This window comes from Podarcis melisellensis, assembly GCF_964234715.1.
Source record: "Podarcis melisellensis genome assembly, chromosome: 5".
NCBI lineage: Eukaryota > Metazoa > Chordata > Lepidosauria > Squamata > Lacertidae > Podarcis > Podarcis melisellensis.
Genome location: NC_138537.1, coordinates 46,597,458 through 46,614,997, shown reverse-complemented (window position 1 = coordinate 46,614,997; position 17,540 = coordinate 46,597,458). Strand labels below are relative to the sequence as shown.

At 41.0% G+C, this 17,540-nt stretch overlaps 1 protein-coding gene across 5 annotated transcripts in view; it reads left to right on the top strand.

The window, feature by feature from the left end:
• The window catches only part of SORCS1 (sortilin related VPS10 domain containing receptor 1), a 368,116-nt gene extending 351,136 nt beyond the window's left edge, over positions 1 to 16,980 (top strand). The window contains exons 25-28 of one of the 5 annotated variants that reach the window (XM_081912027.1): positions 4,635 to 4,740; positions 4,848 to 5,008; positions 10,503 to 10,705; positions 12,013 to 16,980. In XM_081912027.1, the coding sequence (XP_081768153.1) occupies positions 4,635 to 4,740; positions 4,848 to 5,008; positions 10,503 to 10,642 (407 nt within the window). In that variant the 3' untranslated portion in view covers positions 10,643 to 10,705; positions 12,013 to 16,980. The remainder of the gene's footprint in view (positions 1 to 4,634; positions 4,741 to 4,847; positions 5,009 to 10,502; positions 10,706 to 12,012) is intronic. The other 4 variants (XM_081912028.1, XM_081912029.1, XM_081912030.1 and 1 more) reach the window with 4 other exon arrangements.
• The last annotated feature ends 560 nt before the right edge of the window (positions 16,981 to 17,540 follow it).

The window sequence follows — 17,540 nt, the reverse complement described above, 5'->3', positions numbered from 1 at the left end:
TACATGAATATAAGAAAAGCCCTGCTGGATCAAGGCTCACCTGTTCCAGTATCCTGTTCTTGCAGTGGCCAGTCAAATGCCTTCAGATCGCCATCAATTCAGAGGCATGGAGGTAGCTAGGTTTTATTTTATCATAAAAGGTTTAGGTATGACATGCCCTCCCATGGGGGTTTTGTGGCCTCATTTGCAAGGCTCATGGCAGCTGCTGTAACAGTTCTAAGCAGAGAGGGGGGGGGAGAGAGAGAAAGAGAAAGAGAGAAAGAGAGAAAGAGAGAGAGAGAGAGAGAGAGAGAGAGAGAGAGAGAGAGAGAGAGAAGTTAAAAAGCACATTGTAAAATGTAAGTAAGATAATGTTGTGTGTTAGTTTTTTAGATGGGGCAGAATGGTCTTTGTACCAGTCATGTATGTAACTGAAACAGACCACTTAAACCAATCTCTCAACCCTTAGTTGCCGGTATCTAAAATAAACAACATTTTAATGCCTCTTTGCAAGTTGGAATTTGAATAAATGTGGAAAAATAATCTGTCAAATTCCAAATTCAGGCACTTTTCACTTTAACCTTAATGATAATGATGGCAGTGCTGAAATTTCTCCTTTTCTCCTTTTCTATTCCTTGCCAGCTAATTAGAAAAATCATAGATTAAGTGCAAATCAGCTGAGCCTTGTTTACAGGATTGTGTCATTCTTGTTTCCTAAACTGCTACAAATTTGCTGCCAGTTTTCTCAAGATATCTTTAAAAATCTATCAACACAAACCCATTTGTCATTATGTCCCAATAAATCTAATATTATATAAAGTGTTTAAGCTGCATTGTAAGTATTATTTGCTAACTCTGTGATCTTCAATGATTCGTGCACAAAGATTGTCACTGTTTTCATGTGCGCAAACCCTGTTGGTTTCAACAGGAAATGCACATGTAAACTGAAAAAAATGACCATTTACTTGGCTAGCTTTTATTAACAATATCCAGCATTATTGTTAGTGATTCTATGTCAACTCTGTATCAACATTAATTCAGGACTCCTTTTGCTGTTGTGGCTCCTATAAGATGCATATTTCATCCCAAGAACTGTTTGTGAAACATGAATTTGGCATGTCAGTCAAAATAATAACTAGCTATGACCTGACCAGTTCAGCCGAAATGCATTCTACATCAGGATAATGAAGTTCATGCCATAGTTTATATTTATGAGTCCCACTAGCTATGTTCCTGTCTTGGCTACAACAGTTCTTCAAGGTTTCAGACTGCAAATACTCCCAACCCAACCTGGAGCTGTTGGGGATTGATCCTAAGACCTTCTGCATAGAGAGCATGTACTCTGCCACTGAGCATGGACAGTAGTGAGCTCCCACCTCTCCTGCGCTGACACAGCGCCTAGGAGATCAGAAGCTTTTGCTTTCATTTTCGTCCACTCATCTGCTTGCTCACAGAAAATCCAATTGCCATTTGTTCTGACTGAGCACTAAAGAGCAGTTTTCTCCAACGCAAGAGGAAGTGTGGATAAACCATAATTGTGGTTCCTCATTGTGACCAAAGCTGGAGAAAGTGGTTAGTGTTAACTGATTTAGGAAAAGAAGCCGCCTTGAACCATGGTCCTGGCATTTTGTTTTGCCTAAAATCATGCTTGGTTGAAAAAGGAAGCAGACACTTTCAATCTCTTCCTGGCTCTGCAGGAGGAGTGGGGAACAGGAGTGCAGGAACAGAAATCAGTCAATACGTTTTCCTGTTCATTTCATGTTAGTTAAAAGGTGAAAGCTGATATGACGTGCTGTTTAATCCAGCCTCTTCCCTGTTTCACTGAAGCCTAGATTTCACTTTATCCACTGTAGAAGGAGAGTAGGGTTTCATCAATTGGCCTTACCCGGTTAATCTGCATCCAAAAGCCTCATCCCATCAGGTTTCTGCTAATGTACATATTTTTTTTTCCAATATATGCATCTTGCTTGCCATCTACAAATGGTATTGGTAAATTTGCCATTTCCACCACGATTTCTAATACCGTAATCAGTCATTTAGTAATGGTGGGTAGAGCTGCACTTTCTCAGTATCTGGCTAACTCTTCCTTGGCAGCATTTAAGAGACTTATAATTAAGATTTTTCACAAAAAATTGGATCCCATTAGCCTAAATATTTAACAAACAAACAGAAATCCAATTTAGGGCTGAATGTCACAAATATATTCACAATTTAAATACAGCTAGAACAAACTACTTTCATAAATTTAATGATTTCCACTCTTGCCTAGTCTTTCCCAACCTAGGGTCCTCCCAATATTTCTGGACTACATATCCCATCCTCCCTTACCATGGACCATGCTGTCTGCAGCTGATGGGTGTTGGAGCTTAAGTCTGCTGTTAATCACAAGGCAATGGGCTCCTGCTATTTGTGCGAGGATCTCTTTTTGGGTAAAATTTCAATTGCCTGTGTGAGAAAGGGTCTTTGCACAGAGCTCTGGGAATAGTGCATGCAGAGAGCAGCAACATTCTTTTAAAGGGCATAAGGAACGAGTCACTGTTTAAAGCATTTCTTAAGCCAGATTTACTAATAGCTTCTCTTGGGATCATGGCTGTGTGCTCCTCTATCCAATTAGCAGCACAGCAAATATCTGCATGTCCTCTTTATAAGTGTGAAAAACCTACAGGAGGTGAAGAAAAAATGCCTAACTCCTGTCACTACTGAATTAAAAGTGTCCTCTAAATAGGCAGCTGTCACCTTTTCAATGGACTGATTCCTTTCTTTAAAAAACAGAAGAAAAAACCAGCTAGTCAAATGGTACAGGATAGAAATGAAATCTTTGTTTTTTATTTCCAGTTGCCTAAATAATCCAGAATGACCAGGGAAGTTGGGTTTATTCCACATTCCACTCTGCCCCACCACACCCCAGCCGCATCCCCCCACCAACCCAGAAAAATTCAAAAGCCCATTTATTCAAGATTACCAAGTTTATTCTTAGAATGTTTATTCAAAAGCATGAAGAGTGAATATAAATGTCTCGGGACTTACAATGCTTGCCTCAAAAACAAAATGAACATTCTGAGCTCCAAATTCTTATCTGGCTTGGAATTTTAATCTGAGCTGGGGAAGAATTGTCTTCTTAACCCCTTTCAACTACATTTTCTGTGTGCTACTTGGGTGCTGGTGCACAGCGTGCTAGATATCAGAGTAGTGAGGTCTCTCTTCCCTTCGCTACCAGAGTACAAACACATTAATGTGGAGGCAGAGGGAACAGAGAGAATTTGGGGGAATCTTGAATATCCTCTTGTTTTCTCAATGGATATTCCATCCAAATAAATACTAAATGAAAGATTAAGTACTTGAACTATGTGTAAATAAAACAAAGTGCCACCTCCATGCTCAGCAGGTAACTTTATCATGTATGGCAATATGTTTCCACATTTGAATTTTACATGAAACCCGTCTATTGTATTGAGAAAAGCCCAAGCACAGTCTGGCCAGAGTTGCATTAAGATTTGACCTTGGATATAGCAGTATATTTCCCCAGTTTATTTGCAGTTTCTACAAACTATTTAGGATTGGTAAAGGCACTGGTGGTGGGCTAGTATGTTTGCTACAGCATCCAAGCCCAGGTCAGATTCAGAATCATCTTAACAAGAGCATACTTTTGTTCATGGTTTTGGAGAAACTGGGGGGGGGGGGGATTTAGTGAGGACAGGCTGTTCTCTTTGACTGATTTTCAGAGCAGTATGACAAAGCTGCCAGCTATTTGGAAGGAGTACATTCTGCTTTTCTGGCAGGGCCAGTCCTCAGCCAGCCTTTGAGACCACATACCACTGCATGGATTGGTCCAGATACTACTGCATTTTGGATTGGGATTGTGCAAGCACAAGTCCTAGATGCTCGGTGGAGGTTCTGTAATTTTCAGTTCACAAGACATTGTATGTTTCTGCTGAAAACAGTACAGCCCTCTGGATGAGAAATTTGGAAACATCAAAGGCAGCTGTCCAGAAAAAGGGTGATGATTACTTTGCAGTTTCTGTGTAGGCTGATTTGGTGGTGTGTATATAATTTTATACCTCCATTATAAAGTAAAGGTAAAGGTACCCCTGCCCGTACGGGCCAGTCTTGACAGACTCTGGGGTTGTGCGCCCATCTCACTGAAGAGGCCAGGGGCCAGCGCTGTCCGGAGACACTTCCGGGTCACGTGGCCAGCGTGACATCGCTGCTCTGGCGAGCCAGAGCTGCACACGGAAACGCCGTTTACCTTCCCGCTGGTAAGCGGTCCCTATTTATCTACTTGCACCCGGAGGTGCTTTCGAACTGCTAGGTTGGCAGGCGCTGGGACCGAGCAGCGGGAGCGCACCCCGCCGCAGGGATTCGAACCGCCGACCTTTCGATCGGCAAGTCCTAGGCGCTGAGGCTTTAACCCACAGCGCCACCTGCGTACCTCCATTAACTGATCCCCAAAGATGTGGTTTCCAAATGGAGGACCAATAACAACTGTGTCTATTGGGAGAGGTTTGTGAATTGGCTGTGAAGACACATAACAACAAAGAAGGGCAGATTTCTAAATCCAAGGCATAGTAAACATAAATAAATTCATCCTCTAGTTAGAAAGCCTTATCAGAACATTTGGGAACTAATGTTCTAAACTTTTCTTTAACTTTTTACAGCCCCACTCATAGATGTCACACCTAGCCACAGTGGTTCAGCCATGCTGATGCTGCTCTCCGTGGTATTTGTGGGATTGGCAGTATTTGTAATCTACAAATTCAAAAGGTATGACTCCTTCCTTCTTTCCCTGCCATTCTTCTGTCAGGTGTGAAAGCATAATGCAAAGAGCACCTTAGCATACACGCCAATTATGGTTTCTGTTAATGTTTTAGGAAGATTCCGGGCATTAATGTTTATGCACAGATGCAGAATGAGAAAGATCAAGAGATGGTCAGTCCAGGCAGTCAAAGTGAAAGCATGCCTAATGTCCCTCAAAGGGAGCTGATGACCCCAGAACAACTAGTAGATGAGAAGTTGGATACCCAGCCCATAGGTAAATAAACTACAGCAGCCAATAATTAGTCAAAGTCTGCATTCTCATTGGCTATATCTATTCTGAGTCTTCCAACCTCCTCTGCTAAAACACTGTTCCCACTGCTCTGTTAATCTCTCTCTAAATTGGTCTAAACTAACTCCAAGATCTTTACTTCTCCTCTTCTATTTATTGAATAAGAAAATCCACAGTGAAGTTTTCTCTTCACTATAATAACTCTCTCTGCAGTTGTTCAGGGTTATGAAAACAAGAAAGTTGTGTGATCAGGATTTTTTTTTTGAGTTTTTGGTTCACAGTTCCTGCCATGTACCTATGAAGCTGTGTGATAGTTACTGGGAAAGTGCAAACTCCACCTTGCTAGCCTCCCAACAAATTGCAAAGCACTTTGTCTTCACTGCACAATAGATTTAATTATCGCTATTCCATCTCACGTTTTAGGGGAAGCCCCTATAGAACATTAGAAACAACAGAGCCTCAGATAAACTGTGCTGTGCTTTCAAAATATCTTCCCATGAATAGTCACTCTAACATGGCCCACCTACATTGAAGGTAGGAAGCAATCTGGCAAAGGATGCATAGAGACATATCACTTTTAATTTTGCCATCTCCCATTAGTGTAGTCTATCTGTTGAGAAAGAAAGAAAAGATAGATTGAGGATGTACTTTGCTAACAATGTTATCCAGAGCAGCCTTGATGTGGTCTGGGAGATTTCATTAAACCAAGCCAAGGAACACAAACACTGCAGCACCAAAAAATAATTATTATCAGTTTTCTCGAAGTACTTCGAGAAAACTGATAATAATTATTTTTTGGTGCTGCAGTGTTTGTGTTCCTTGGCTTGGTTTAATACGACAGACTGCAGACCACACTCTCGGTAGCAGTCCTCAGATAACTCAGTTGGTTTTGGCAGGATCTCAGTGGAAATGTCTTCAAGGATAAAAGCCTGAGGGTTTCAGCCAAAAGGGAAAGCAAACAAGATGCATGTATGTAAAGTTCTGCAGGAACTGGTTATGTTCACCAAACATTAAATTGTTGCAGGGCACATAGAATCATGTGAGTTACCAATCTTCCTAGCATTTGATCATGTGGCAAGGAGATTCTTGCCTCATGCTTGTGCCTGAGCAGCAATCTGGGGAAGTCAGTGCAGGAGAAAGTCGTCCTCACCAACTGGACACAGGCTAAAGAGGAATCCTTCCACAAGTAGCTGCATGGTCAGAGGAATATAGGAAGATGCCTTCTGCTTAGTCAGACCGTTGGGTTATATAACCCAGTATTATTTGCTCATACTGGCAGCAGATAAGATCCTTCCCATAACCTGCTCCCTGAGCTTTAAAAACAAAACAAAGCAAAAAAATGCAAGAGACGCCAGGGATTGAACCTGGGACCTTGTGCACACAAAGCTCGTGGTGCAGCCCCTTCCCAAGGGGCTGTACATTGTGACTTGGAAAATTGTGGTTGCTATTCACCACCTGATTACCTTTTTTACTCAGTTGTATTCCTCTCATTCTTAAATATTATATGACTTTCTGGATTTAGCATCCTAGTTTTGATTTACTATTCCTGTCTGATAGACAATTTGAGCATGTTAGTTATCTGCCCTATCTACATGTTCTTTCTTTCTTTCTTTCTTTCTTTCTTTCTTTCTTTCTTTCTTTCTTTCTTTCTGTCCTCTCCCAAGCTCTCTCTCTCTTTCCTCTACACTCTATAATCTAGATTATATATATTTTGTTGGACAATGTTAAATATGTAACAGTCCCTCAGTGCAGGGATTTAAACTTGATGACCTCTGTTTCCTTTTCAGTCAAATGATTCTGAATAACTTGAAAATGCTACATTTTAGAAATCTTGGTTTTCTCAAAGTCTTCATAATTAAAATGTGTTGCAAGATGCAAAGTTCATTTCTGCCTGGTTTTATCGTTACCTGATGGTACAATTGTTGTGGATATCCAAATAAAAAGGCGTATTTTAAATGCCATTCTGTACGATGCACAAATCATTTAAAATGCAGTAGCTGAATTTAATGGAATAATGCCTTTGCCTTCAATGAACTTGGGCTGTTTTAAATTGAAATGCTACAGCTTTACTTTCCCCCATTTATTTTCTTTTGTATTCTATGCAATGAACTATGAGGGTTGGGGTTCTGGCAGGAATGCACTTTTGACAACAAAGCCAACCCTTTCCTTCTGGGATGACCACAAAACCACATAAGAGAAGGACAACAGAATCAGTGGATAGCAAGGTTATCCATTTTTCAGTTGATGCCAATCTTGTGCTTTAATACTCAGATATAAAGTAGGATAAGTTTCCTCATTGCTTTATGCCAATGCAACCGACAGATTCTGCTTGCACAAGGAAACATCTCCATCCTCTCTTCTTCTCTGCAGCTGCCTGCACACCCTCAAAAATTTGATTCATGTGATTGAGGGACTCCTCCCCACACCCAAATTGATGCTTTTGTGGGCATGCTGGGAGAGGAGAGGAAGGGGAAGTCTTCTTGCATGAGCAGAATGCCATTCAAACATCATCATCATCATCAACAGCAACAACAACAATTATAGTTCTATCCCATCTTTCCTTCAAGGAGCTCAAAGTGGCATACAGTGGTACCTCGTGTTACGTACTGTCCCCCTTATGAATGCTTTGGGTTACGCGCTCTGCTAACCTGGAAGTAGATGCCCCTTGTTGAGAACTTTGCCCTAGGATGTGAATGGAAATCGCACTCCTGCAGCGTGGCAGTGCCATTAGTGAAAGCACGCCTCATGTTACGAGCAGTTTCGGCTTAAGAATGGCCCTCCGGAATGGATTAAGTACATAACACGAGGTACCACTGTACCTCCTCATTTTGTCCTCACATAACCCTGAGAGGTAAGTTAGGCTGAAAGGCAGCGACTGGCCCAAGGTGACCCAGGGAGCTTCGTGGCCGAGTGGGGATTCGAACCATGGTCTCCTAGGTCCTAGTATGATATTCTAACCACCACACCATAGAACCTTATATGTTCAGCTGCACAAGAGCAAACAGAGCAATTTTTTTTGCATCATTTTCATTGATACAAAGTTTTTAAATTACAGCTCAATCATACCAGCATAACAGCTTTAAAATGGTAAAAAATGCACTATAAAACTAACAGAAATTCTCATTTACTTTCATATACAAATGTTCTATCAGGGGAGTTACATGAGTTCCAGAGAACTTGGGAGACCTTTATAAATCTCCATTGCAGCCTGAAATATTGGCTCCAAACTCCAAGCAAATCCTGATCATTTCAAATCACAGTTAGGTTTGTAGTGTTATGCCCACTTTCCTGACAATAAGCCTCTTCAGTCAGTTGGGTGTGTGTCTGTATAGCTATTAATGTCAGTGCTAATATATACCAGAGCTATCTTGTCCTTTTCATATCAACATCTTTCATGGGGATGGGGGACCATTGAGAAAAATCTTGCTGTAACTCAGTGAACCTGTTTTCACAAATGCATGAACACATATTTACATTCATCATGGGGCATTTTCTTCCACCCCTCTCATTATCACAGTCCCATCCAACTCTTTGTTGATTCATAAGCCACTTTTAAAGCTCTAGGGTTCATGGATTCAAAAGCACAGCAAAATAAATTCTTGAACTGAATTCTGAAGAGAATAAAATTAATACGATGATGAGCAAAACAATGAGAAAAACTCAGAAAATCATGAACTGGGCATCGGAAGATCAGAACGTGAGCAGCAAAATGCCACGAATATTTGACCCAAGAGTGGCAGAAATGTTCTGACAGGAATGAGAGGAGATATGAAGCAGCTGGGAGAATCAATACAAATGCTAAGATAAAAATGGGATCCAGGGAGAAAAATTAACCATTAGTCAAAATGCAATAGAAAAGAAAGGGAATTGAGTAGCAGATGGACAGCAACCGAACAACAATTCATAGGAAAGAAAAGGGAAATAGCATTAATATTAAATGAAGGCAAGGAATGAGAAGACAAAGAGATGATGAGCAAGGGGAAAGCATAAAGCCAACTTTGCTGCCAAAGTCTTCATGGCCAATTGAATGAGAAAACACGAAGCCACTCAAAAGAAATAACAGCAGAAGTCTTGCAGAGAGAGTGCATACGTGGAAGAACTGAAAGAGAAAAAGCACATGAATAAGAGCAATCTTATTACACATAGAGCTGCATCTCAAGAGACTATACAAAAGGAAATGAGAAAGAGAAGAATGGCAGGGACTGTGGATGCAGTTAGGTCAGGCTAAGCATGGTGCTGGTTTCTGAGAAGTCTACCTAACTAACAGACGAAAATGATTTTTGAGGAGACGGGGAGCTGAAGTTGGGGTGGCAAACCAGTGGTCTTCCAGATATTGTTGGACTACAGCTTGCTTCTTCCCTGACCATGCTGGCTGGGCCTGAAGAAGAAAATGTGTGGTCAGAGGGAAAGAAATTCTGCTCAACAGAATTAGGCTGCATTCACACAACACTTGGTTCTATTTTCCTGACATTTTCTTACTTGATAATTTCCATGTTTATTGTCACCTTTCATACTCAAAAACCCCTTCTGGAAATCTAGCTGAATCTTGTGGAGGTTTAGCACTCATTTCTGTGTTAATTGCCTCTAGAAAAATACATTTGTGACCACATTAACCCAGAGAATTGTGAAATGAAATTTGGTGTGGTATGCTGGAGTGCAGTTATTTCCCATCAAAGTCATGGGCGACTCATGAAGTAACAGAAGCAGATAAGAACATAAAGGGTGGCACCATATCTAATGATGTCTACTCTTGAGTCATGCCATGCCCACCGGCATGAATTAAATTTAGCAGGACATGTTGGTATATCAATAAAAAAGCCACAGTTCCATCTCACAACAGGCGATGTGGTGTAAAAGGACTGTTGAAAACCAAGACAGACACCTTAGCATTATAACCAGGAAAACTAATGCAATATTCCCCATGCCTGAATTCAACCTTAGTATCAAACAATGACCTAGCAAGAGTGACCGTTTGGGTTCAGTCCATCACCTCCATCAGCAAGTGTGAATCACCTGACTTCAGTTATATTCCAATACCTAAATTTCAAGTTCTACATTGTTAGAAAAGGGACTCTAAGCAGTAGTTTAAGTCTGGGCTGACAGATCCCTTGAACAGTACATTTGGCTTTCTTGGCCTTCAGCACTCAAACTTGAAGAATTCTAAAGGTACGGAATGTAAGTCATGAGAAGGTAGAGGTGGAATAATCTATCCAGAAAATGACCTTTTAAATGGATCATAAGGAGTAAAGAACAGAGCAAAACCTGCCAGCAGCAAGGAAAGAGGCAGATTTTGACAATTCTGTAAATAGAATATTATTTATAAGTACACAGTTGGTGATTAAATGCATGCAAAATATGTTCTGTTATTATAATTGTGTGGTTTTTATTCTTAATCAGCTTCCCTTCCTCCCCCTCTCCTTGCCCTTGTGGTACTGTGCTTTTAATGAATCTAACTGATTCTAGCTGGGGTTATTTGTAGGGTTGCCAGATTTCCAAAGACCAATTCTTGTACACAAGAGGCTATTGGGAGGAAAAATTCCTGGACATCCTGGACACCAACCAACGAGCGTGAGCAGACAGCCAAGGACTGCCCAGAGTCCAGGACCAGACAGTGCATAGACTGTTGCCCTACTGATGAGCATGCTGGCGGTCAGATGTATGAGGAGCGCTCGTCAGGCGCAGGTGTGCTGGGTTGCTGACCTGCTGATTAGTAGACTGGCGGTCAGCAGAGTGGAAGGGGGGCTGGGGGGGCTGTCTGCCGAGGGCAAATACCAAAGCGTCAGTATGGAGAAGCGAGTGGGCAGATGGAGTCCTTTCAGAGCTGCCAGTCACAAGGCTCAACTATGAGGACACTGCACAAAGCAGGCAGTTCTTCCATGTCCAAAGCAATCATGGATATCTGGCAACCCTATTTTGGATCTAGCCTTGGCTTAATATGAGCCAGTGCTTACCAAGGCTCAGCCTGAGAGCATTTCATGATGCCAGGCTCAGCTTTGGACACTGACAAGTAAAAAGAGCTAGAGTGCATTTCTTAAGCATGTGAGGGTTGTCTCTTGCTCCACACTGAGTTATCACAGCCAATCTCAACCTGTCTGGGATTAAGGTTGCTTCTTAGTGAATCATTAGAAGTAAATGAACATCTCCACTCAGACAGAGGAACGATTTTCTTAATCTGGGGGAGAAGATGTCACAGAATCTATTTGGCTTTGTTAGGATTCTAGCTGGCCATCTGAAGTTGCTCGTTTTACACAAGGCTTCAGTTAAGGGCCCCTTGTGGACAGATTAGGTAAAATATAATTTTGTCAAATAAATAAAGCCAACAGGTGCTGCCAACATAGTTTGACATATCCTTATGGAGGATGGATAAGACATTCTCCATTTGGTAATGTTTCTGTGGGTAGCCAAGAAAACTTGGAGGGACAGAAAGTTAGCACTATCCTTAGTGCACAGCCCTCCCCATTTCTCTTTCATGACAACTGGTTCTGCTGGAGGGCTTTGGATATTCCCATAGATAAGGAGTTTTATGGCAGAAGGTACTGCTTACATGCAGAATGAGAGCCTCTGGTGCTCTTTCTTTAAAAATTAACCACTGGATATGAAAACTGATTCAGTTCACATCTGACAGTCACTGGGTGGGAACACACTCTGCACAAAGACAAATGCACCGGCAGATTGTCAGATCTCTGACACCTTGTATTTCGTTTCAAATGCCATTAAAAGCATTGTGCTGCTTCTCAGAGGAACACAGCTAGTCCCATTCCTCCTCTCCCTCATCTGCCACTCCATAATTTGACATGGTTAAGTCATATTCATTAGTACAGGAACAAGACATTACAGTCTGCCTTCTAAATGACAAGCAGATATTCTGGGTGCATGGTGTGTTAGGAAGAAACAATTAAATCCAAAGACAATTGACATGATATTGAGAGACTTTCTGCTCCTACTCGCTTTGCTAACTCTCCTTTTGTTGTTGTTTTTCTCTGCCGCAGGAAGTATTTCCACAGTTGCTGAGACACAAAGCACAAAAGAAATCCCTACCTGTATAAATGTTTGAAACAAGGACACCGGTCTATCTCTGTCCCCTTCACCCTGATATATATATATATATGTATAAAAAGAAAAAAAGGAAACCAATCACTGCTTTTGGACTTTTTGATTCTTCTGACGACAAAGGGGTTTTTAGCTTTAAGCCTGTGCATGTGGATGTCATTTGGATAACATATTGGGAACTGCAGTGTACAGGTGCTCTATTTTAATGGAGTAAAAGAGGAAGGAAAAAAACACTTCCTCTTGATCCTCTTCTCTCTTCTTTTCTAATCAAGGTTTAATTTGTAAGTGATTCATAATGAATATAGGCCAAGAACGTGCATGGGGTCTTTGTGGGAGGGGGTGGAAGTTCCTGACTTTCGGTATAACTTATGCTTTTAGCACTGCAAGATTGTAGGTGGATTTGCCACTCCAGCCTACATTCCTGCACCTGCAATCCTATACACACGGACTTAGAAGTAAGCCCCACTGAACTCAATGAGGCTTTCTACTGAGTAGACATGCATAGGAATGCAGTGTCAAATACTCACAAAAAAATCTGCACTAGAGTTTGATGGCATCACAATGTTCTTAGGGGGGTTGTTTATGTTTTTCAGATGTCTCTGTTTGGACTTTTACTTTTTGTCTTGTGATGTTCCTTTGTCTAAAGCTGTTTTTAGCTTGTTCAGATACAGTTCAAGGTCCAGACGCAGCTCAAGTTCCTTACACTGGCAGAATCAAATTCTTTCCTAAACATATGTTGTCCCTTCATTCATGCCTGTCTAGTGCAGTGTGGCTGCTCATATGTTCCTGGACTTCAGCTCCCATCAGCTCTAGCCAGCAGAGCAGGCAATAAAGGATGGTGGGAGCTGGAGTTCACCTAGAGAGTCACAGTTTTCCCATCCATATCATATGGGATAAAGAACTAGCTACTCCAAGACTGACCTTTGAAGGATCTAACCATAAAATACATTTCACTCTCTGATTGTTGTTAGTTACATTCTGCACATACCCATTGCAATCAAGAATGAAAAAGGAATGGTGCTATCCAGTCCAAATTGATTCAGTCCTGCTTAGCATCTGCATCAGTTCCTTCATGTGTTTTTTCCAGCATTCTGACTATTCTGTTCTGACAGCAATAGTTTTGAAGAAAGCTGAGTGCAATTTGTGGCAGGCATACAGTATTTCCCATACTGTACACAAACATTAATTTTGCTCCATTGTTCCATCTGGCCTAACAGATCGAGCAATTAGTGTATAGATCATGAGCACAAATCCTTTTAAAAAACAAAAAACACACTTTCAGCTTGCAGAGGATGTGCTCAAGAATTATAGTTTTGCAACTCCTGGTGTGAGTGCTAGAGCTGCACATAGTACAATAATCTCTTACAATGTGCTCTTAGAGAGCCCCACAAGCTGAGGATATAAAAGACACCAAGGTATATATAAGGTCCACTCACATAATATTTCTTGCCCCATCCTATGGCTGGATAATGGTACATCTGTTACCAAAGATAAAGCAATGAAACTTTCTTATCTTCATGCTATATGCCCTACTCTTCATCTTAATGAACAAGACATGTCCTCCTATCAGTTTCAAAGATGTTAGAACTCAGATTAATCATTGTCATTGCTCTGCTCTGTTCACATCACCAGGGACTCCTCACAAGTAGGTCCAGCTACAAGTGCTACAAATTAAACTGAATTTATTTCAGGAGCTAGATTTAGTCCATCAGATGTGGCCTATTGATCTTGAATTTGTATCACTCATTCCCCAGTCTCCCACTTGTACAACACTCCCTCTCCTCCATCCTCTCCTCTCCAACCCCCATGCACCCTCAATATCTACACCAGAGAATTGGGGGATGCCCTGGAGCAGATTTTGGGGGCACATAAGAAGATGAGAGTCCCACTGCATAAGTGGAACACTGCTGGTGCAATATTGATTACAGTCCAATAAGTCCAGATTGGAGCACTGCCTCCCCAATGACCTACTGGTGCTGATGCCCAGTAATAATCTGGATAAGGCAATTTACAACTCGAGGGCTGCAGGCTTTCAAATATATTTTATGTTCATACACATTAGGGGGGTACAAAGTTGGCCATAATGGGAAGTACAGTTCCCATGATCTCCAGTTCTCCTGAATGTACCGTACACATGTAGATTTCTCCATTGCAGGATATATTGGACTAGATGATCCTTGGGGTCCCTTCCAACTCTACAATTCTATCACAGTGGTATCAAATTAATTTTGGGAGCTCCATATTACAACTCTGGATTGGATCATTTTTTTGGCCATTCCTTTTAATTAGGGAAATAAAGTTAGGGTATAACGACTAGCCACTTCGTATTAGAACTGAGGCCTTCAAACACTGGTATTCAAAGGCTTCTATGTGACTGTATGCAATGATGGAATCTTTTTCAGGCATCTGAAACCAGTTTGTACCAACAGCTAATATCCACGTCAGTAATCCAGTCAATTCAAGTTACTTCCAGATGTTCACACTGATTTCTGTAAAGCAGCCTTTCCCAAGCTGGTGCTATCCAGAGGTTTTGGCAAACAGCTTCTATCACCCCCGGCCACTGGTCAGGGATGATGGAAATTAGAATCTGAAACCTCTGTTGAGGCTGAGGAAGGCTGCTGCTGATCATACCTAAGACTGGTTCCCTTTTCATCTCTTTCGGCAATCTTTATTCAGTCTGCAGCTAATTGGGGGACTGCTTAAATTGAATCAAATAATGAATTGTGTGTGCAGGTTCTTCTGACTCCATCAAAAATTCAACAGTTCAAATGCTTGAACTCTTATAGCTTAAAATTGTTAAGTGTGCACTGTGAGATCATGGATTTCAGAATGAGTACTGAAATATGTGAACGTCTTGATAATGACAAAAGTATTATAACTAACTGCTGTTTTTAAAACACACACACACACACACACAATTCCTGCTCTGCTGCAAAAAACTAAGAGGCTGATCCATAAGGATCCTACAATGCATTCTTCCACCACTTCATTACATAGCAGGACTTTAAAAAATGAAACCTAAAAATCATTGAAATCAGATAACGCTGATGCTAGTTGAATTTCAACCTTCAGTTCCAGCAAAGGGAGAGGATGGGGAGGTGGAGCACAAAGCCCTATACAAATACATTGCTGCATTTCAGTCCTGTTGTGCTGGTGTTGCTGGCCAGCCTACCATTTATTAAGCTATGACACTTGTGGGCATTGGGGGAGGGGGGAGCCAGTACCCTACAGAGTAATCACAATACACAAAGCTCAACATGCTCAATAATAATAACCATAAACATTTTATTGGTTATTTCCTAACCTAAAGGTCTAGCCCAGTTTGTGCAACATATACAGTTCCTATGTACAGTATATAACCTATGAAACTAATTCCAATATTAATACAGTACAGTTCGTCTTTTCTTATCTTTTCCTATTGTTTCTTCTTGTGAGTTCCTGTATAACACAATCCTTATGCTTTCTTATTGTTTCTTCTTGTAAGCAGGTAAAAATAGAAAAGAAAAGTTATGTTAGGAAAATACCAAGAAAATGTTTACGGTTATTATTATTCAGCCTGTTGCTCTTTGTGTATTGTGATAACTGCAGCAGACACAGGTATGGCTCACCTGTGCCTTATCTTAAAATATGGCTCACCTTTTGTCTTCTGTGGAGCTTATTGAATATTACAAACCATCATTTGCATATGTGCAAACCATAGTCATATTTATAAGCAACCTGCTCCAATGAGATTTAATCTGATAGGTATTTAATCTAGATGACAGGGTGCTGATGTAACTGCTGCAGCACAGGCCATTAGATGTATTCAAACAGCTATACATATATTTAGGATCAGAATGTGAATTTCTGTTTGATTTAATGGGGTCAAATCCACTTGAATATAAGTACCTTGACTTAAATTGTTTATAGACCAATTCACACAATCATTTTGGCATGGGTGGGAGAATGAAAAGTGAGTTGCCACCCTCACACCCCCACTATACATTTGTGGCTTCTCATATGAATGCTCTGCTTCAGATCACAAGTTTGCACCTCTTTGAGTAGATTTGGGCCAGACTGGGTCCTTGTTTCCACATGGCAAGATCCCATGTTGCTGGGTTTTAGGCCTTTCCTACCCGAGCAACCATTGAGTTTGGCCATGCCACGTGCTTTTAGTATACAGCTGATGAATGTAGGTGAGCCATGTGGGATCTTGCCACAAGGAAGTGCAATATAAATTTATATAGTCACTTTCTCATCTGTAGCCCCTTAGAATAAAGCCGAGTGTTACTACTAACAAGAACACAGAGACATAGTAATAGTCAGAACTTGCATATGACCATCTCCCTTGGTAAGCACCAACAGTTGCTTCTCTGGAAAAACTTCAAGATTTTTGCTTGGAGCTCAGCAAGCCATAATGCTAAGACATGTCAACGAGGTGACTAAGCGAAAAAAGATGTCAGGGATGTAACTGAGGGCTGCCCTGCACATAGATATATATTCAGCTCAGAAGTTGAATTTTAGTCCCAAATGAACACATTTGAAGAAAAACTGGGAACTTTTAAATGATTTATGTCTGCTGCTGATGGTTTCTCAAATTCCTCTGCACCTTTTGCTACAAGATATGGCTTCACTCATGTGTCTATAGCTGTAACTCTCGGGTGGCTGGGAAAGTAGTCAATGTCCACTGTATAGTAACCCTCACAATTCTAATAGGCCATGGAAGTCCAATGTTAGCCAAGTTATTTTTATAGGTCAATTTGAATGTTTTTTTCTCTCTTATAGCATTGGATCTACTGCTAATTTTGAAATGACTTTTTGATGTAATCCCCCTCTTTTGGTTGGATACTATGTAGTGTAATGTATAATTGCTATTGTTTATTGCTTTTACAGTCATATTTATTAAACAGATTCTGTCTCTAAAGAAAGTCACAGATGTTTTGTTCAATTATCGTATACTGCTTGACTGCGAAAATAATAATAAGAGTTTTACTTGTACATGCAATGTAAAATTGAAGAAATAAGAATTTTGGCTTAAGTATTAGAGTGAAATCAAGCCTAAGCTCCATTGATTTCCATTGTAGTATTAACATGCCTGCTTAAATCTCTCCCATTGAAATAAATGGGTCTGAAATGGCTTATTTTCTAACTGACTTGTACCCTTAATTATCAGGCAGTAATCACTCTAACAAAAGGGACGTGGGTGGCGCTGTGGGTTAAACCACAGAGCCTAGGACTTGCTGATCAGAAGGTCGGTGGTTCGAATCCCTGCGATGGGGTGAGCTCCCGTTGCTTGGTCCCTGTTCCTGCCAACCTAGCAGTTTGAAAGCACATCAAAGTGCAAGTAGATAAATAGGTACCGGTCTGGTGGGAAGGTAAACGGTGTTTCCGTGCGCTGCTCTGGTTTGCCAGAAGCGGCTTAGTCATACTGGCCACATGACCCGGAAGCTGTACGCTGGCTCCCTCGGCCAATAAAGCAAGATGAGTG